The 21,843-nt window shown below is 48.7% G+C and overlaps 1 protein-coding gene across 2 annotated transcripts in view; it reads right to left on the reverse strand.

Annotated features, from left to right (window-relative positions):
• HS3ST4 (heparan sulfate-glucosamine 3-sulfotransferase 4) overlaps positions 1–21,456 on the reverse strand; it is a 388,551-nt gene extending 367,095 nt beyond the window's left edge. The window contains exon 1 of one of the 2 annotated variants that reach the window (XM_082714706.1): positions 20,631–21,454. In XM_082714706.1, the coding sequence (XP_082570832.1) occupies positions 20,631–21,364 (734 nt within the window). In that variant the 5' untranslated portion in view covers positions 21,365–21,454. Of the gene's footprint in view, positions 1–20,630 lie in introns of both variants that reach the window. The other variant, XM_082714707.1, reaches the window with a different exon arrangement.
• Between the last annotated feature and the right edge of the window lie 387 nt (positions 21,457–21,843).

The following is a 21,843-nucleotide window of genomic DNA, read 5'->3' on the forward strand; positions in this document are numbered from 1 at the left end:
CTCAATCCCAGGACCCCGAGATCAGGACCTGAGCTAAAAGCAGACACTTAACCGACTGAGCCACCCAGGCGCCCCTGGCTTGCATCTTATAGATACCAGGGTGTTCGCATCACAGAGCTCTGTAACTAGGGAGTGACAGGATTACCAAAATCAGAGCCAACAGACCTCTCATGAAAACGCTTTCCAAAGGCAGTTGCCTACCTCAGGGGGGGAACAGAACTCATCAGGAGCAAGAATGTGGCCATGAGGGGCGCCTGGGTGGCCCGTGGGTTAAAGCCTCTGCCTTCGGCTCAGGTCACAATCCCGAGGTCCTGGGATCGAGCCCCGCATCAGGCTCTCTGCTGGGCGGGGAGCCTTCCTCTCTCTCTGCCTGCCTCTCTGCCTGCTTGTGATCTCTGTCAACTAAATAAATAAAATCTTCAAAAAAAAAAAAAAAAAGAAGAAGAAGAAGAAGAATGTGGCCCTGATGTCACCAGCCCCTCCCTGCAGAGACATCACACAGCCAGGGCAGCAGGTCGGAAGCACCATGACAGAAGAGACACTCTCCAGCCTGCACACTGCCTTGAAATAGCCTAGGCTGAAGGAATTTTTTTTTTTCCTCCCCTTCTTTTTAAAAAAACACACAGCCCAGGGCAATCCTCCTACGTAGGCCGCCCCACATCGAGAAGGGGTAGCTGAGTCACCAGGGCTCGGAAAATCAATATCTCTCTCTGAAGTTATCCGAAGTGCTGAGACCTTTAAACCAAACTCCAGTAGGTAGGCATTAGCAACAGTCTCTCACAGCATTAGAAGATGTGGGTTTATTTCCCAAACAGCCTCGAAAGGCGACAACAAGAGCTATTCTCCAAGAGGCAGACGTGGGGAACTTGGCTGCCAGAGTGGGTCCCAGAGAATCAGAGCTCTGTCTGCAGCAGACACGGGAGACAGCTGGACTCCGCACAGGTGTGGACACAACAATGTCTCAGCATCTCCTCGCTGGGAGGGAGCACGGCATGTGGCTTCAAGAAGGTACACCTTCTGGTCAACACTGTTCACCATCAGGGACATGCAAATCAAAACCACAAGGGGGTATCACCTCACACCTGTCAGAATGGCTAGGATCAAAAGGACGAGAAACAACAAAGGCTGGCAAGGATGTGGAGGAAACAGAACCCTTGTGTACTGTTGGTAGGAATGAGCACTGGTACAGCCGTTGGGGAAGACAGTACGGCGGCTCCTCACAAAATTAAAAATGGAATTACTATATGATCCAGTAATTCCATTACTCAAAGGAAACAAAAGCATTAACTTGAAAAGATAGATTCTTCCTATGTTTATTGCAACATTATTTACAATAGCCAAGATATGGAAGTAACCCCCCCACAGATGAATGGATAAAGAAAAGGGCAGAATATAGATGCAACGGAATATTACTCGCCCATCAGAAGAATGAGGTCTGGCCATTTGCAACAACATAGATGGAGCTAGAGAGCATAATGCTAAGTGAAATAAGTCAGTCCTAAAGACAAATGCCATAGGACTTCCACAAATGTGGAATTTAAGAAACCAAACCAAAGACCTAATGCAGAACAAAAGGGACAAACGATAAACCAGACTCTCACCTACAGAGAACAAAGTGATGGTCACCAGAGGGGTGGTGGGTGGCGGGTGGCTGCAACAGGGGACGGGGATTAAGAGTCCGCGGATCGTGATGAGCACTGACGAACGTACAGAAATGTCGAATCATTATATCGTACACCAGAAGCTAATTTAACACGGTATGTCAAATCCACTTCGGAAGAGTAAATGAAAATTTAAAAATCGAACAACAAAAAAAGAATGCACGCCTATGTTCTTCCCCTATCTGTGCCTTACTTCCCACAGAGACTACAGCGTCCTCACTCAAAAGGGGTTGCGGTGGGGATTAAGAAAGGTAACGAGGCGGGGGGCTGCCTGGGTGGCTCATTCGGTTAAGCAACTGCCTTCCGATCAGGTCATGATCCCGGAGTCACAGGATCGAGTCCCGCATTGGGCTCCCAGCTCCACGGGGAGTCTGCTTCTCCCTCTGACCTTCTCCCTTCTCAAGCTCTCTCTCACTTTCTCTCTCAAATAACTAAAATCTTAAAAAAGAAAGAAAGAGAGGTAACGGGGAACAGGCATGCACTGGGGTTCTCTTTTCATCATGGAACCTCCCAGGGGAAGTCAGCTACGGCTCGTATGCCAGAGCAGACCTGCTGGAAAGGAGACGAAACCAACATTCACGTCCCGCATAATCCATTCATGTTTCAATTTTGCCTGTTTCTCAAAAAAAAAAAAAAAAAACAGAATTTGTCAGAACTCTTCAGAATCCTAAAATAAGTCACGAGAAATCTGGAAGAGAACGGTCTTCCGGAAGACAAGCGTTCATAGAGATGTGCCTGACTGGTTGACCAGCAGGGAGGTATTTCTGTGTCGCCTTACTTCTCATCCAGCAGAAAAACCCTGAGAGACAAAAAGGGCCCGGGGCCTTCTTGTGGGGTGGAGTGAGGGAAGAGCGAGGCTCCCACTCCCAGGACATGGGGAGGGACCCTGAGGCCAAAGGGGCATGTGGACAGTGTCAGGGAAAGTTGGGAGGCATCAAAATTCCAGAATCACCCTCAAAACTGGCCTAGACCCCTTAAGTGACCCTGGAGTTTCAGAAGCTCCGGGTCCCCAAGTTTCCAAGGAATCCCTGCTGAGGAACCTCCAAAAAAACCCTCTGGGATACAATTTAAATTCACAAGAATGGGCGCCTGGGTGGCTCAGTGGGTTAAGCCGCTGCCTTCAGCTCAGGTCATGATCTCAGGGTCCTGGGATCGAGCCCCGCATCGGGCTCTCTGCTCAGCGGGGAGCCTGCTTCCCTCTCTCTCTCTCTGCCTGCCTCTCTGTCTACTGTGATCTCTCTCTGTCAAATAAATAAAATAAAATCATAAATTCACAAGAAAACCCCACTATGCACTAGTGAGACAATACACAGGTTCCATTTTCAAACTAGCATCAAGATGCTAGATTGACAGAGGAATTTCTCTTCCAAAATGTGCACTTCTTTTCATAAGGCTACCAAAAGCATGAAAATTAAACCATACCTCATCCCTACCACAGGCCTTGACCCCTTTCTTAATTATTTGGCAGAGAGAGTGAGAAAGAGCACGCAAGCAGCGGGAGCAGCAGACAGAGGGAGAAGGAGAAGCAGGCTCCCCGCTGAGCAAGGAGCCCAATGCGGGGCTCGATCCCAGGACCCCAAGATCATGACCCGAGCCGAAGGTAGACGCTTACCTTCCTGAAGCACCCAGGGGACGGACCCTCGCAGGCCTTTACTTGAAATGAAAAGAGTAAAATGACCTAGAATCAGGGCTGTTCCAGAAATTCTGGGCTGTCTAGTTATGTTAAGATTGATCAAATGCCAGATCACTTCTCCCTCTCTTCTTAAAGTGAATCTGGGCAGGAAGACTTCATGTCACTGAACAATTTCATTTGCTATTTGAAGAATTCTCATGTAAGACAGACAGTCCCTTTAAATTTTCCCAGGCAGCTGCTAGGGGTTGCTAAGGAAGTGACAGAAATAGAAAATATTGTAAATAAGTAATTAGTGATTTCTGAGGGGCAGGTTCTCTGGATATTTTTTCCGAATTTCACACAATTTAGGTACAGTGGCAAGACAAGTTTCTCGTCTTGTTTTCCCTCCTCCTCTCTCTCTTCGCCTTTCTTCCTTTCTTTCCATGTTAAAGAAGCGTGCCGAGTCAGGGCGCCTGGATGGCTCAGTTGGTTGAGCTTCTGTTTCTGGATTTCAGCTCAGGTCTTGATCTCAGGCTCGTGGGTTCGAGCCCCACGTTGGGCTCCATGCTGGGCATGGGGTCTGGGGCTTTAAAAACTTTGTTTTTAATTTTTAAAAAGAAAAGATGCCGAATCTTCCCATTGGGGGAGGGAGGTCTGGGCCACTCTGAGCCCACCTTGATAGAAAGACACAAAACAGGACCCAGGCCTCCCATCCCCGTGCAAGCTGGCGGAACTCTCTGTGAGCCTGTTGTATTCGGTTGTACCTTGATGAAAGATTACATTGGAACAAAAGAGTCTTGAAACAGACATCTGGTGTTTTGGCACAAGCAACCACTTCCCTTCCTTGATAACCTCATCCGGGTTTTGCCCTGGGAAAAGGCCCACACCTCCAACTCTGTGTCCCCACCCACTTCTGCTCAGTCAGGCAGTGCTTCAAGGCTGACACCCCCCACCCTCCAGCAATGAGGACAGGTCGGTGGACCTGAGAGATCCAGAGGTAACATTTAAGCCCAAATTTTGTTTAAATATTTTTTTACTTATTTGACAGAGAGAGAGAACTAGCAGGGGAAGCAGCAGGCAGAGGGAGAGGTAGAAGCAAGCTCCCTGCTAAGCAGGGAGCCTAACTCAGGGTTCAATCCCTGGATCCTGAGATCATGACCTGACCCAAAGGCAGATGCTTAATCAACTGAGCCACGAAGGTGCCCCTAAGCCCTAATTTTTAAGGCCACCCCAACCCAGGACTTCTCAGATACAGAAAGCACTGAATTCCATTTCGGTTCATGCTAGTGCAGATTTTACCTGGAATTAGTGTGCTAAAAATCAGAATAATGAGTAGAAATTGTAGCTAAAACCAAGTTTCAAGCCATGGGGAAGGACTTTCTTTAAAACATGCTCTAACATACTGTGATGCGGGGCAATGTCTTCCTCCTGGTGGATGAGAGGAGTAGAAACTGGAAAAAAGACACAAGCCCAAGAAAACCGTGGAGCACCAAGGACAAGAGCTAAAGGGAAACTTTTAAGAAGGAACTGTCAAGGGGCACCTGGGTGGCTCAGTGGGTTGAGGCCTTTGCCTTGGGCTCAGGTCATGATCTCAGGATCCTGGGATTAACCCCGAATCAGGGCTCTCTGCTCAGCGGGGAGCCTGCTTCCTCCTGTCTCTCTCTCTGCCTGCCTCTCTGCCTACTTGTGATCTGTCTGTCGAGTAGATAAATAAAATCTTTAAGAAAAAAAAAAAAGGAACTGTCAACACGGTGATACGTACATGAAGGAGAACCAGTACGTATGGAACAAACTCACTCTTTTGTTCTAAATAAGGAACTTGGCAGTTCTGGGTGAGGTCATGGGATGTGCTGGTTGAAATCACCATGCAGGTTCCAGTTGCAGAATGGGTACTGCCCCCATTTAAAGTCCGGCATGTGTGTTATGGAGATATTATCTAACATTAAATGTCTCAACATTCCCTTATGGTAAGGTGGTATGTTCACGGTTCGTCCATAGCCAGATCGTAACAGGAGTGCTAGGAAGGAAAGACAAGTGCCACCTGGCAATGTCCTTTCTGTATCTGAACACAAAGAACTGGCTAAGAAGAAGAGAGAGCTCGTACCAGAGTCTGTCTGTTTTAAACACACCGTGAGCATCTGCTTAGTTGCCTGTTTACTGTTTACTGAGAGTGAACCTTCCATTTATTTTTTAAAGATTTTATTTATTTATTATGTAAGAGAGAGAGTGAGCACAAGTGGGGGCAAGAGGCAGTGGGAGAAGCAGTCTCCCCCACTGCGCAGGAAGCCCGACTGGAGGCTCAATCCCAGGACCCAAGGATCATGATCTGAGCTAACGGCAGGCGCTTAACCAACTGAGCCACCCAGGCGCCCCAAGATTGAACCTTTTATAAAGGGACAAATACGCAGGGTTAACCCAGGTTGGAAGGAGCAAGGAGTCACTCGTACCTTTGATCTCAAGACATGCCTTGCTTTCTGACTCAGCCTGTTTCGTAACCACCACCTAGTGGCAGAGCACTTAAATAACAGGGATAGCTCAGAGTTTCCGAAAGTATCTTTTAAGCATCTTTTAAATCATTTTGTGGCAACAGATCAAAATTAGGTCTTTCCTCTAGAATGGAGGAATGAAGAACCAGGAAATTAAGACACCAGAAATCTGGGTAGGGGTGGAGTAATTGTGGAATATAGATAAATATTAAGGGCAATACTATATATACTAGCATTTTCCAGTGAGTGGAGCTTTTACCAGTAGGAGTGTATAAGATGAGTCCAAGTGGTCCAGGAAAAGGCCGTATTAAGGAGGAGGTGGGGGGGGGCAGAAGAATTGAATAAAGAAAGGACACGAGCCATACAAATTATATAAATAAAAGCAATGCAGGTGGCTGGAGCAACAAGTGCAAAGGCCCTGAGGCAGGCCCATGTTTTTCTTCTTGGGAAGCTAGTGTTGCTCAAGCAAAGGAGCAAAAAGAAGAGGCAAATAAATGTGTCTGGAAAGGTGGGCAGGGATCTGATTCTGTGGTGTCCTTCGATTATGGTCATGACTTAGAATTTCTTTCTAGGTTGACAAGAAGCCACTGGAAATTTAAAGTACAAGAGCGATACAGTCTGGTGTATCTTCTGTAAGGATTACTTACTACAGTGCCTATGAGAAGAAGAGACTACAGAGGGGCAAGAGCGTCCGCAGGGTCAAGAGCAGGAGGCCACGTCAGCAGCACGGCGAGGGGAGGGCGGTACTGAAACAGGCGCTACCAGAGAGAAACATACGTAGACACAGACATGCACAGACAGATACAGGGACATACGTAAACACAGACATGCACAGACAGATACAGGGACATACGTAGACACAGACATGCACAGACAGATACAGGGACGCCTGAGTGGCTCAATCAGTTACATATCTAACTCTTCATTTCGGCTCAGGTCATGGTCTCAGGGTCATGAGATCAAGCCCTGCATCAGGCTCTAGACTGGGTGCGGAACGTGCTTCAGAGTCTCTCTCTCTCCCTGTCCCTTTGCCCCTCCTGCCGCTCAAGAGAAAGATACATACATATGTACATAAGAGACATTTATATGTACATAAATACAGGCATAGCTACATAAATACACACATATGTAGTTACATACATAGATAAATGTATATATATGTATGTATATCTTCACTTATACATACATTTATAGTAATGATATAGTCTTTAAAAATATTTTAAAAATTATTACTTTGGGGGGCACCTGGGTGGCTCAGTGGGTTAGAGCCTCTGCCTTCGGCTCGGGTCATGATCCCAGGGTCCTGGGATCGAGCCCGGCATCAGGCTCTCTGCTCGGCGGGGACCCTGCTTCCCCCTCTTTCTCTCTCTGCCTGCTGTTCTGCCTGCTTGTCATCTCTGTCAAATAAATAAATAAATACAATCTTTAAACAAAAAAAAGAAGCTACTTTTAAAAAATTTTTTTAATGTTTAAAAAATAAAAATTATTACTTTTTATGTAAAAAAAAATCAATTAAGTCAAGTACCTCTATGTGGCCTAAATAAATAAATAAATCTTGCAAGAGTAATACTCATGACTGAAGTTTAGAGGACACTGTACTCTTTTTTTAAAAAATCTTAATATTTGGGTTTTCCACTCTACAGTGTTTTGGCGATTTTTCTTTTCTTTTTCTTTTTTTTAAGATTTTCTTATTTATTTACTCCAGAGATGGGGGGAGGTGGGTGTTGAGCAGAGGGAGAGAGACAAGCAGACTCATAGAGCCTGATCCAGGGCTCAATCTCACGACCCTAAGATCACAACCTGAGCCAAAACCATGAGTCAAATGCTTAACTGACCCAGGCGCCGCAACACTAAACTCTTGATATCAAAACACACTATCAGAGAACCAGCTAAATTTTATGTGTTCATCTAAAATTTCCTCTGATCTCCTAAAATAGTTTGGTACTCCATCTGGGGGGAAAAAAAAAAAAAAAGCCCAATTTATTTGTATCAATTCATTTCCCCTTTCCAACCAGATTCACCTCTGGCTAGAAGACAGAATAAAAGATACAGGAAGACTGGATTCTTGCGTTAGTTACCTGAGCAGCCAGCCAACTGTCCCCCAGATCCCTTTTCTCCTCCTTCTCAGGCACAGAGACACCCAGTAGGGTCCCCAGACTGCTCTGTGGCTGGGATGTGGCCATGCAACCAAATTCTCGCTGACAGGATGTGGGCGCAAGTTACAGACGTCGCCACTTCTGCCTCAGCGGCTCAAGAAGAAATTCCTTCCTAGACCTCTGTGCTCTGCCTTACTGCTGGCAGCAATGTGTAGCTCTCATCGTGCAGAAGAGAAACACCCTCCAAGGCAGGGGTTTTAATCAGAGATGGTGTTGAGCCCCACGGCCCCTCCAGCTCCCATGGGGCACTCGGCAATGACCAGATTTGTTTGCTAAAACTAACTACTGGCCTCTAAGGGGCAGAGATCAAAGAAGCTCTAATCACCCTACAATGCCCACCACAGTCCCTGCTGTGAAGATTTTCCTGGTGCAAAAAACATCAGCAGTGCTAAGGCTGAAAAACCTAACTTGAAGGCCATTTCTCAACCTTTGTGCATAACCATTACAGAAGAATGTTCTTAAAATGCAAATTCTGCTTCAGAAAGGACAGGACAGGCTCTAAGGATCTGCATGCGTAATGAGCTCCCTAGGGGACGGAGAGCAACAAGATGGAAGGCATAGAACTTGGGTCTCTGAATGACCTCGGGGAGCACAGCTGTCCTAGCAGTCCACACTGCCAGGCGTATCCATGCTATGCAAATACACAGAAGCTGCACCCCAGAACTCGCTGTTCTCAGCTTATGTCCCCTCCGAGTGACTGGTCGCCAGGCAGCATTGCCTGCTACCAACTTCGAATATCCGCTTACGCTATGTAGGAGACAAATCCTCTATGGTATTTAAGCCACTGTGTGTTGAGGTCTCTGTGCTCTGGCACTTTCATCTTCACCCTAACCAGTCCAGCAACCATCTGCAAAGAGTGGACGGTTACATTGACGTTGCTGTTTGGTGAGAGACAGAAAAGAGCCCCAAAGGTGATTATTTTTCAGAAACGGAGGAAAAAAGTAAGGGAAGAAAAGAAATGAGAAGGGGACGCCAGAGATGTCCGAGAAGAGCATACTTCTGCATTAACAAGTGACCACAGGCGGACTGGCTTCATGGTTCTGGGTCAGAAGTCAGAAATGGGTCTCCATGGGCTCATGTCAGAGCATCATCAGGCTGCATTCCTTCCGGAAGCTCAAAGGAAGAATCCATTTCCTTCCCTTTTCCCTCGCTTCTAGAAACCGCCTGAATTCCTTGGCTTGTGGTTCCTTCCTCCATCCTAAAATCCAACAAAGAGCAGGCTGAGCCCCCCAAGTTCTCTCCCTCTGCCTCTCTCCTCCACTTGACAGGATCCTTGTGATTGTGCTAGCCCATCCAGGCAGTTGGGGACGATCACCATTCCAGGTAAGCCGTTTAGCAACCCCAATTCCACCTGCAACCTAATCCCCCTTTGCTATGTGATCCATGTGATCCCGGAGGTTAGAATGGGGACATTTTGGGGAAGAGGGCACATTCTTCCTTTAACAGGTTAGAACACGAGCTACTCCCGCAGCCAGAAGGTGGGAAGTGAATATAAAGACTTGGGAAATGCAGAGTGCGTGTGCAAGAAAATGAAATAAAAGGTCAATTGAGAGAAAACAGAGAATGTTCTGGGCACCTCCAAAGGTCACCACCTGTGGCGCAATCCTAAGAAGCCAACATGCCCTAAATATAGCTTTTTATGATTTTCCAGTATAAAAGGATGAGAGGCAGGGAAGAGTAATGCAGAGTGATGCTCTCCAGGAATTCTGGGGGTCTTGATGCAGTCTGCCCTAACCAATGTTTGAAATCCGTGCTACCTAACAGTTTCCATAAATTAAACTTAGCCTAACTTTATGATAAGAGTATCCTGAATTTCAGGTACTCCCTGGAGTGCAACATTTCAGAAAACCAATTACCTGGGGGAGTTCATGAAAACGTGCCCAGATTAGTAACAACGAACGTGTGTAGACCACACAGTTCCCAGGACGTCCCCACTATCCTATCCTTGTAAATCAGAGGCTAACTACGCGTCCGTGCACACCAAGCAAGGTCGACACACACATCGGACTCAAATCCTGAATTTCTGATTCCAGCCGCGGCTTTCTTTTTCAAAACCCCACACAGCTACAGGCAGTCCGAGCGCCCTGGGACGAAGGCACTCGGGTCGTCTGCCTCTGCTTAAACAGTTGATTGATAATTGATCATTCACCCAGAGAAACATAATCCAAACCACTCCCGGGAGATCATGGTCCCTCGGAAGTAATCCAAGCTCTTCTAAAACGTTGTCTGTCACCTGGTCGGTGACAACCTGCCATGGGACTCCGGCACTGTCCCCTGCCCCTCTGAAGTCCGACTCTCTTTACGGGCAAACGTGGGATAAGAAAGTATCCACTTGGTGAGGCTCCGATGAGGGACACACAGATCGTGTTGTGTGCTGGAGGGAACCTTTTGGGGAGACTGTCTAGCCCACACAGCTGGGTTGAGTGGGTTTCTCTTTCTTGCACCCAAAATAGTCTTGCAAAAATAGTACCGTGAAAGAGCCTAGAACAATTCTTGGCCAGAGTTCCCAAGGAATGTGTGATTTCTTTTCAGAAGCCTAAAGTTTTACAAGAAAACTTAGCACACGGAAGGTACTCCCTTTTATTCAACCGTTCATTGATTCAAAATCAGTGGTTGGGGACACCTGGGTGGCTCAGTCGGTTGAGTGTCCAGATTTCGGCTCGAGTCAGGATCTCAGGGCTGTGAGATTGAGGCCCCCTCGAGCTCCACGACAGGTATGGAACCTGCTTGAGAATCTCTCTCTCCCTGTCCCTCTGCCCCTTCCCTGAGCTCGCTCTCCCTCTCTCTCACCCTCTCTTTCTAAAACAAAAACAGGGACGCCTGGGTGGCTCAGTCAGTTGGGCCGCTGCCTTCGGCTCAGGTTGTGATCCCAGTGTCCTGGGATCGAGTCCTGCTATGGGGCTTCTTGCTCGGTGGGGAGCCTGCTTCTCCCTCTGCCTCTGCCAGCCCCTTTGCCTGCTTGTGCTCTCTCTGACAAATAAATAAATAAATAAAATCTTAAGGGGAAAAAAAGATTTAAAGCAAAAACAAAAAACAAAATCAGTGATTCATTCACCACAATTATGGAGCACCTACTGTGCGCCAAGTACTGATCTGGGCACCGTCAAGGAAAAGACAGATGGGGCCCCCGGTCCCTTGTAGTTCCCCTTCCAGCAAGAGGGAGATGTGGAATTCATACGATTTATGAAAATATGTTCTGTGAAGAAAATAAAACAGCTCAACAAGCTCAGAAGTAGAAACAGGTTTTTTAAAAACCAGGTAGTTGGGAAAGGTCTTTTTGAAGAGTTGGAATTTAAGCCAACATGTGAAGGATGATAAGACACAGGCAGGTTAGAGCAGAGTATTCTGGTGCAGGGAACAGAAAATAAAAAGGCCCTTCAAGCAGGAACAAGCTTGGGCCCAGAACAGAAAGGAAGCCACTGCTCCAGTATGTTGCTAAGACCAGACTGCTCTCCACCACCAACACCCAGCCTGTCCCGTAGGCAGGCCAACCAACCCATCTGGATATGGGAGATCCAGCGTGTCTAGCAGGGAAAGGTGCACAGTTCTTATTCGCTTCCAGGCAGCTACAGGACAACGCTGCTGGGGAAAGGAGCTTTGAGACAAGTTAAATGAGATGCTGTGTGTTTGGGGCCAAGGACTTGGGTTAGAAGCCCGACTCCACATCCTGAGCCAGTTACTTGACCTCCGTGCAACTCCGTTTCCCTTACCTGGAAAACATGGGTGATAGCAGGACCCCTGTTCCATGATTCCCATGAAGACTGAGTGACCCAGTGCCGGGAGCAGAGTGTGGCCATTCCCACCATTGCTACGGCCCCTCTTTCCCAAACCTTCATCTCCCTGTTCCACTGAAAACAACGATTACTTTCCCTGATTTTTTTTTCCCCTTCGTGCATCTACCATCTACTAATTTACACCAATCCAATGGTTAATCCACACCTTGGCACAGTCCAACCATCCTTGAATGGAGGATATAAGCAGAGCACCCCCCCATCGAGGAAGTATAACTCTGTTTATGAATCTCAACAGTAACAGTTATCTTACCATCAACTTCTCGCTCAAATAAAACACACAAAGTAGGGGAATCTTATATACAGAGTACATCATTTTGGCCACGTTCACAGAAACAATATTTTCAGACCACTTTCAAATAAACCTGACCTCAATTCGGCAGCTCTAGTACCACTGCTGTTATGGCCATCCCTACTACGATGACCACTGCCTCTGAATTCCAATAAAAAAGGAGGAGGAGGAGCAGAGGGAAAAGAAAGACATGCCATCCTAGAGAAAAAGATCTCTCCATTTAGTCGTCTCTTTGCTGATCCCCTTGGTAAAATATTAAAATTTTGTTCTTACAAGTCCCTTGCAATTTTTGCTAAATTTATTCCTAGTTATTTTGTCTCTCTGGTTGCTTCTATAAATAGAATATTTTCTCTCATTTTATTTTCAAAATGTTTGGCATAACCTTATAGGAAAACTATAGATTTTGCATCTTAATTTCCTTACCAATCCCCTTAATGAATCCCATTATTGTTCTTAATAGATTCATGGGAAGATTCGTTCTCTTAAGTTTTCCATTAAGAGATAAAACTGCTGACGAGTGGTAATAATTCTACCTCCCTCATTCTCATTGTATTCCTCATCCAAATGCATCATCAATTAATTTCTGAACAAAGATAAATAACAGTGATCATTATGGACATTCTGGGCTTCTTCTGAATGTAATGGGAATATTTTTAGTGTTACACCATTAAAGATGATGCTGGCTGTGAGGATGATCCTATTTTATCAGCAGATGTTCTAAAAATCAGGAATAAACACTTAATATTATCAGCTGTATTTTTAGCATCCATAAAGTCAATCCAGGATTTTTCTCCTTTGCTACAGAGTCAATCACATTGTTAGACTCCCTAAGATCAAACCATCCTTCCATTCCTGGAATAAATCCTACTTTGTGAGAGCTTTTATTACCTTATAACATAATCATTTACTTGTCCACTTCCCTATTTTATAAGCTCTTTCAGATCACTGGCCATGATTGATTCCTGTTTGACCCCAGCACATAGCTGACAACCAATACATGTTTAAATGATAAGTAAATGAATAAATAAATAAAGTAACAAGTACACTGGACCTCCCCAGTCTAACCCTTTCTGAGTTAAGATACTCAAGAGAGATTAGGTACCTGTCCCAGACTGGATCTTTCCATGTTTAATGCTCATGTGGTTCAGCTGGCCCCCACTTCTAGCATCAGAAACCTGGAGCACCTCATTCTTACAGGGAAATTGTCCCCTATGATTTTAGTGAGACTAACGCTGCCTCCCTACTCCCACCATTATCCCAACCCAAAGTGGTGACCACATCACCTGAGTCTAATTGGAGTACTACACCATAACTGCTTTAGGAACAGGTATATGACCCAAACTCAGCCAATGGCAGCTCCAGGAATTTCTTACAAAAACTCTTAAGGAAAGTGATTTCCAAAAGAACTGATAAACGCTATGTTTTCTGGGTTGCTGTTTACCATCTTGCCTAAAATGTGGTGAGACAACCTACTTGAGAATAAAGCAAAGTCGAGAAAACCATGTCAAAGGATGAAAGAGAGAGAGACCTGGTGGTATCATTTGAGTCCCTGGATCCAGCTGTTCCTGAAGTCATTATCCCCTAGATTTCGCAATTACATAAACCAGTAAATTACTTTTTCTTTGTATAATAGTTTAAGATCATATTCTATTACTTGCTACCAAAAAAACACTGTCTAATTCATGTGTTGTTTCCCCATGAATAGGCTTTGTACATTCTTAAATAAATGCCGGAAAAAAAAACCTTAAAGGGAGGCAACGCTAACTAGTGAATGTTAAAACAAAAATTCAACCGCCTGCTTTTAATTAATGGCAAGATGGGCTGAAAGACTCCCTTAGTGAATTATAATTTCAGACTGAAATTCCCAAGACAGTTAGAGAGGAGCTTGTTAAACCGCAGAAACCAATGGAATCAAGAGATTACTTTAACAGGGCGGTGGTTCAATCAGTTCCAGAGGTATCATCCATTATGCAAAACCAAAACCTTTAAAACTTCCTACCGTACAACCCCAGCCATCTCTCCTTCCCCTAAAATCTCGAGGCCTCTCTCCGGACTCTAAAAAGTAAAAGCGACTGGTATGATTTACAAAAATAAAAATAAAAATAAGTCATTCGTGTCATGACAGCTGGAGAAAACCAGTGAAAGGAGCCAAATCTCAAGCCCAGGGAGTCTGGCTGGGGTCTTCTCGAAGAGTCCTGCCTTCTCAAACACTTTCGGCTCTGCAGAAAAACTGAAGGCAAGCACGGCCTTGGCATTCTAAATGCCTCTGTAGCTATCCAGGCCAAGCGGCTTCAATTCTTACTGTAGGTTCAAGAAAATGTCAGCGCGCAAGCCCAGACAGAGTGCCTGCCCATTTCCCCACCGCAGCCCCTCGGTGCAGAATTCCGGCTGCAACTACTTTGTGAAATCAGACTCTTCTCCTTCAGCTCCAGTTACAATAGACCAAATTCTGGAATCCGGTTTTGATTATTCTCTGGAGAGGTACTTAAGAGCGGCTTCAGGATTTGAAATCCCTCATTCAGACATCATCTTGAAATAAAAGGCTATATTCAAATGAAAAATGCATTACGGCTTTCTCTTTAGGACCTTGAGTACTGACCGGCAGGGAAAGTGAAGACGGGCCAGGAGAAAATGCGCGGGCAGGGGGAGGAGAGAACCACGTCCTCCGTCACAGACTCATTTCATCATCGCATAATCCCTTGGAAGGGAAGTGATACTGAGCCCATTGTACAGATACAGAAACCGAGGCTTCAGCATCACACCAGGAAGACGCAGTGGCCTCTGGCTCAGAGACCGATGGAAGAACATGCTCCGAATGTTGGGGTCCCGGATCAAAGGAACCAGACCCACACAAGGCGAAAATCAAGCAAAGCTCCAAGCATCGGAAATCAAACCGACCAGTGGGGGGCCAAAGAGGCGGCGTCGACCAGGACACCAACACCGGCGACTTCCCTTACCCGGCCACTCCCCGGCAAGGCCCACGATGCGCCCAAGGACCACGATGCTGCAGCAGAGGACGCTCCCACCCACTACCCTCCCCTGCCTCACAACCTAACCTTTATAGAGGGGGTTGAGCCCCGCCCACACGCAGGTGCCCAATGAGATGCAACACACAGGGAGAACCGCACCGTCACGCTCGGTCAGCAATCCGGGGGGCCAATTGAATCCCAAGTCACCGTAACAAATCTATGCGCGCCTCCCTGATTGGACGTCTCCAACCCGCCTGACCCCGCCCCAAAACCGGGGCCTGCAAGCAAGTTCCTCCCGGAGGGGCAGGGTCAACCCAAGCCCACAAGGAAATGGCTCCCTCCGGCCCACCAGGCCCTTGCACCCTACCCTGTTGCTTCTCCCCTACTCGCTTCCTCCCTCTGCAAAGTCTAACACAGCAGTCTGTTCTAGAATCCAGGTATTTCACTGAATGGACACTTTGGAGACGATACAGTCTCATTATCTAGGAAACAGAATTTTTTTTAGAAAGAAAGAAATGGAGAGGGTCACCTGAGCTCCAACAGAATTAGTAATGCGGCAGAGCAGAAGCTAGGACCCAATTACTTTCATCTCTCGGGTCTTACGGAACCCACCTGAGGGGAAATCTATTTTATAGGTTCAACTTATCTAGATGGATCCCACTGGCGCTCCTGACTGATGAGTGAACAAGGGAAGAGCTGTCCCACCTTCAAAAACACGGTCACTGGACACAAAAGGGAGATGTGTTTGTGAATTGGCTATTCCTGCCTCAGTGTTCATGTTTATCTCCAGCTCCTTTTGTTATTGTTGCAATGTATCTGGGAGGTATCCACACCTTGCGCTTGCAAAATCTGTAAAGCGGGAAAAAATGGAAACTAAAATAGCACACGTAAACCACAATCCTGGCAAGGGCTGAAGGGTCTGGCTATGCCGGTTTACTTTCTAAAATGAGTCTAAACCAGAGGTCACAAACTGGTAGCCAGCTGGCTGTCTCCAGCCCACAGATGTGTTTTGTTTGTCCCACAGTGCTGGCCCACACAAGGCTTTTAAGAAATTTCAATCAGTTTGCCAATGTGGAAAAAACAAGAGATTTCACATCAGAGCCTGGATTTCCGATTTCTCCCACCAAGTGCAGGATGTGGTAACATTTGCACACAGGGAAGGGTAGCTGGAACTGAGTAGTGGCTGACACCTGCAGACAGGGACATGCCCCCAATTTCTACCCCCCCACCCAGTCTATTTTACTGGGTGTCCAGGTCGGTGACCCTTGGTTTAAAGTCAGGCAGATGTAGATTACAAAGCCAATCATCATTAGATTTTTCCCAAAATCCTGCCCAATAGGGCAATCAATATTCAGTCAATATTAGGACAGCTGTGATCAGACCAAAATGATTTGAAAATTTAAAAACAAACAAACAGGAGTTGGGTTCATTTGGATTTTTCTTTCTATTTTTTTTGAAAATACATTCACCTTTACTATGTCATTTATTCTCCCCAACAATCCACAGATAAACAAGCTGAAGATGAATGATGTTAAATCAGTTACCTATCCAAAATTACCCAACCAGTAAGTTGTAAAACCAGGTTCTGAATCCAATTTTGTCCAACTACAAACACTGTGCTTTGGGAATATTGGGAAAAAAAAAAACCTTTATAAAGCCATGAGGCTTGCTCCTGCCTCAGGGCCTTTGCATCTACCGTTCCTACTATTGGAAACCTCTCTACCCTGATCTCTACGCAGCACAGAATTTTATTCTTTTTTATTCTTTCACTTCGTTTACATCACCCTCACAAGGAAGTTTTCCCTAGTCATCTGATTTCAAATAACCTAGGCATGCCCACAGACACGCATGCACACGCCCATTCCTCTCTAGACCCCCTGCTACTCAAAGCGAGGTCCGGAGATCAGCAGCATGAGCAGCACCTGAGAAGTTAGAAATGGAGACTCTCAGGGCCTTCCTCAGACATGCTGAATCAGAATCCTGCATGTTCACAACATCCCAGGTGACGCGTGCACGTTTAAAGCTTAAAAAGCGCCGCTCTACTAGGAGCCCTGCCCAGTGGAAATATGATGTGAGTCACCAGCTTGATGGTACATTTTCTAGTAGCCACCTGAAGAAGGTAGCAAGAAAGACTGTTCCCTGTCTCTCCTGCCCACCACTTGAATGTCAGTTCCAGGAGCACGGCTCGGTAAAGAACAGACATTCCCTAACTGCCAGGACCTTTCTGGCTTCTTCCCTCATTCTCGCTCCAGAAACCAAGAGCAAACAGCGTTGCGGACCACCTTCCTCTGGGTACCATAAGCATGACTAAGGGAACCATTTTCCTGAATGATTTTCCCCTAGCCAATGGGAGAAGCATATTCACTTGTTGGCAGGGCAGACCATCTGAAACCCCGGAGGTTCCCTTCCCATTGCCCTGGAGCTGAGGTGTTTCCAAAGCCAAGGTCAGGGTTACTGTACAGTCTGTAAGCCGCGGGGGAGGCCACACCACAAGGCAGCCCAGTCTCTTGGATGAGTTCTGCTGCAGTCACCAGGTCCCACCCCTTTGAGGAGTCTAAGGTCTCTGCCCCGACAGCTTGGAGTGGCCCATTCTGATAGGTGCCTTGGGGTTTTGCTCTTTTTTTTCACTGGTTTGGAGGAGTAGAGAGAGGAGGGTCAAGTCCACCCCCACTTATAAGTCGTGGGCCTGGGTCAATCCACCAAGGGAGGCTTGCTTCTCCCAGAGCCTTAACACTTGCCTCTTAATCCATTAGTCTATCTTGCCCTGAAATCCAAAGCACCCGTTCTAATCTCAAATGTGTTTTTAAATCACATCAGATCAACAGCGTAGGAGAAAGCAAAACCCAGATTTAAACAAGACTGGAGTGACATGGAGGAAATCAAACTCCCAGGGCTGTTCTGCTGGGATAGGACGAAAGCCCAAACCAGGGCTGCCCGAGCTGACCCCAAATTCTCGCTTCTCCCTCTGACTGAAAACACCCCAGGAACACTTGCAAAATTAGCCAGTTCTCCCAGAAGCACCTCGACAAGAAAAAGGGAAAGCAAACAAGTCGGGGAGAGAATCAAAACCTTTCATTCATCTGTGGTCCTCTCCTCTGGCGAGGAAAGGCAGATTTCGCGTAGGCTCCTCCATAGATGGAGGGAAGCGTGACCATTCATGTACATTCAAGTCCAGATGCCGCCATTTATGAGATGCACTTGGATGGGGAAACAAGAGGAAGGCTTTCCCTTACTGGTTTGAACTGATGCCACGGTTTCCTTTTCTGCAATATAATGAGGATGTCATCCCCTCTCTTCCTCCAGGGGAGACAGGAGCCTGTGAAAATCCCACAAACACCCTCAAAGCACTGCTGTCCCTGGTAAGGCTGGAGAGGTATGTGAGCAGCCCCAGCACACTCCTGTGGGCCGGAGAGGTTTCGAGACATCTTCTCAGCAGCCAGGTTTGCGTGGCCACTGATACCTCCGTGCTACACAGATTCTTCTCCAGCACCTGCGGTCGGCACCTCTAAGATAAGCACCACAAGGATATGCCGTGGGTGACACCCTGGGGTGAAGGATGGGGGGCCGCAGAGAAACCCCGTGATCCTCTCAAGCGAGGATCAAGAGAAATCTCCCCACGTCTTCAGGATAACAGTTCTGTGGATGGGGACACAACACTCACACTCAGCCCCAAAGACCACACAAGGGACGGCCGTGAGTACGCAGTGCTGGGACGGAACCTTCTACAGCCCTGTCATACCTGTCTCCGTGCCTCCTCTTCCCAGCCTCAGCGTGGAAGAAGATTAAGAAAATCTGACATCTCCCATGCTCTCATTCAGAAAATTCCCCAGTCCCACCGATGGGACCTCCTGACACGCATGCCACCACGCACCCTTTATCAAACTTTAAGGCATCCGTAGAAAACGCTCCCTTCTCGATTTCCGGCTGCTACAAATCAACCCAAACACATGTTGGAAAGATGTGATCTTTATGCCTCTCTCTCTCTCCCAAAAGGGCACTTGGCATTTCTCCCGAGATACGCAGCTTTAAAATTAGAATTGGAGAAAGCCACTGTTACCTTCCTAGGGCTGAGGCTACCTCACTGCGGAAACCAGGACATGCCCCCTAACCAAGAACTGAATAACTGAAACCCTCCCAGACAGCATACCCCTTCTCTTTATTTCTGTGGTTGCATTAATCATCCTAACACCTTTTAAATTATAATCACAAACTGGAAACCATGGTTCGTGATGTTATAAATACTGATTTTCCAGTGAAATTAGGCATTTGCTGTTTTATGTTTTGATAGGAAGGGGCTGTTTGAAGCCTCCTAAAATATTGCAATTAGTTCTCGCTGTTGAAACAGACAAGACATTAACAGACACATTTGCTGTTTCCGTTTAATGTGGTGGAATGTTTATGCCTAAGTGTACTTCTCTCAAGCTTTGAAAGCATAAGGCGTATTTTTTAAAGTGGAAGAAATCAAATCACAATACACCCATGTATTATCTATTTCTTAAGTTAAGCTTTTTCTAAAACTTTTCCCAGGCTGTAATTTAAAGTTGGAAAGCACATCTCTTCAACAGGAAGGGAACTTGTCAGGAAACAATCCTTGTATTTTACCTATTGGCTCTGTTTAAGATGATAACATCACTTTAGCTGACAAAGCCTGTGTTTCTGTTTGACAATTGCAATTAATTACTGAGATGCAACCAAGATGGGGCCAGGCATCCCGATCTATTTTCCAGAGAGATACAAAACGGAAGGAAAGAAGGGGAGAGGAAAAAAAAAAGCAAAGGAGGTTCGTCTTTGGAATCTCCACCAGCGTGGAGTTCAATGCTATGGCCGGCCAGAAAGCTGGAGGATTAATTTATTTTACCTGCACCTAACTTTCTACGGTCTCTTCTCCCTTTATCTCAGCACTGGAAAAGGAGAGACGCGAACATTTCACATGACAGGAGCTCCAGTCTGTTGTGAAGGAGGTGCGGGTTGGAAAGGACACGGGTGCAGTGCACAAAAAACTCTAAGGGCACCAACTGTCGTGTACACACTGGTGCTGCCGAGGCCGAACCGACCCAGGATTCATTCAGCCACGGGGAATCGAAAGTTCTGGAGATGGGGGGGGGGGGCCCTCCCCGGTCTTTACTAGAAAGCCAGAACTTGCCAGCCTCATCTTTTTCACTGTTGCCTGTTCATTTTTGCTCTAACCTGAAAATACTAAAGTGGGATTCCGGCCACGCAAATGCGTTTCAGGGCGATTTTGAGAGATTCCCAGGAGATCTCAAAGCCGCTACATCCATCTAGCTACCCTGCTTCATTCCTCGGCGTCCCCAGCACAGAAGCGCAGAGCCCCGCCGGAGCCCGGGCTAGGAAACACCCCGCGGGCACCAAGGCTGGGGATTCCCAGGCTAGGAGCGGGGCAAACTGAGAAGCCAAGGAGCCCGAGGCAGGCAGAAGCGAGGCAACACCTCCACCCCTCGCCCTGAAATAAAGTGATCCTTGGCCAGCGTCCAGCTCTCTCCGCCGCTGCCCCTGAGCGGCCCCGCCAGGATTGGCAGAGCCCCCGATGGGGATAAGGGCTCTCGGGACGGCGGCGCCTGGGTGTCCCAGAGCCCGGAGAGCCACGGCTCGCCCTCCGGGTCTCCCCGTGCGTCCGCCCCGCCCCGCCGAGCCCAGGGTCCTACCTGTACCACTCCAGCCCCTTCTCGTAGTTCCTATCGAAGAAGTGCGGCTCTACGCCCACCGCCCGCACGTCCGGGTGGACTCGGATCGCCTCCAGCAGCGCGCGGGTCCCTCCTTTCTTGACCCCGATGATGAGCGCCTGGGGCAGCTTCTTCTCCCCATAGTCCGGGGTGCTGGCGGCGCCGCCCCTCTCGCTGCTCCCGTTGGCCGCTCTCCGGCCTGCGAGCTCCTCGTCGGTGGTGCTGGACTCCTGCGCTTCCCTCTCCAGCAGCGCGCTCTGCGCCGTGATCATCTCGCCCGGGGCCAGCGGCGTCCGGAGCCAGGCGTCCCGGGCGCCCCCTCCGCCGCTCGCCAGCCCCCAGCCGTCGGCCCCGGGGGCGGCGGGCTGCTCGGGGGGCTCGGGCGGCTCCCCGCGGCTCGCGTTGTCCGGCGGCGGCGGCGCGGGCGGCTGCGAGGGGGCGCCGAGGCGCACGGGGGGAGGCGGCAGAGAGGGTGGCGGCGGGCTCGGCGGGGGCTCGGCGGCGGCGCCCGGCGGCTCCTGCAGCGCCAGGGGGAACTGCAGGGAGCCCGAGCCGCCCAGGAGGCTGTAGCACAGGTAGGTGACGGACAGGGACAAGGTGCACATAAAAAGCAGCTTGCGCGCCGGCGGCCCCTTAGCAGAGGCGCCGGGCGGCGGCGGCGCGGCGAGAGGTGGAGGCGGAGGCGGAGGCGGAGGAGGTGCGGGCCACGGGGCCATCGCGGCTCCCGGCTCGCGGCGGCGGCGGCGGCGGCCCCCGGCGCTGCCCGGACATGGTTTCAGCCGCCGCCCCCGCCGCCGCCGCCGCCGCCGCCGCCGCTGCCCAGCCGCCCCGGCTGCATGAAGCGACGCCGCTGCGCCCCCGGCCCTGGCCGCTGTCCCGCTGCGCCGGGGGGGAGCCCGGCCGCATGGCCCCCCTCCCCACTCTTCCCGCGGAGTCCGGGCGGCCCCCCCACCCCCCCCCTCAGCCTCTGGCAAGGGGACCGAGGGGGGCGCGCGGACCCGCCGGCTGCACCTGCTCCGTCTGCAGCGCCCCCGCTTCCCCGGCTCCGCCGCGGCTCCCGCTTCAGCCTCTGCCGCCGCCGCCGCGCGCTGTTGCAGCCCCGAGTTCCTTCCCCGCTGCTAACTTTCTGCCGGGAGAGCCGGGAGGCGCCGAGGGGAGGAGGAGGGGGCCGGGCGCGCGCCCCGCGCCGCCGAGG

The sequence above is a fragment of the Mustela nivalis genome (genome assembly GCF_964662115.1).
Source record: "Mustela nivalis genome assembly, chromosome: 19".
Taxonomy (NCBI): Eukaryota; Metazoa; Chordata; class Mammalia; order Carnivora; family Mustelidae; genus Mustela; species Mustela nivalis.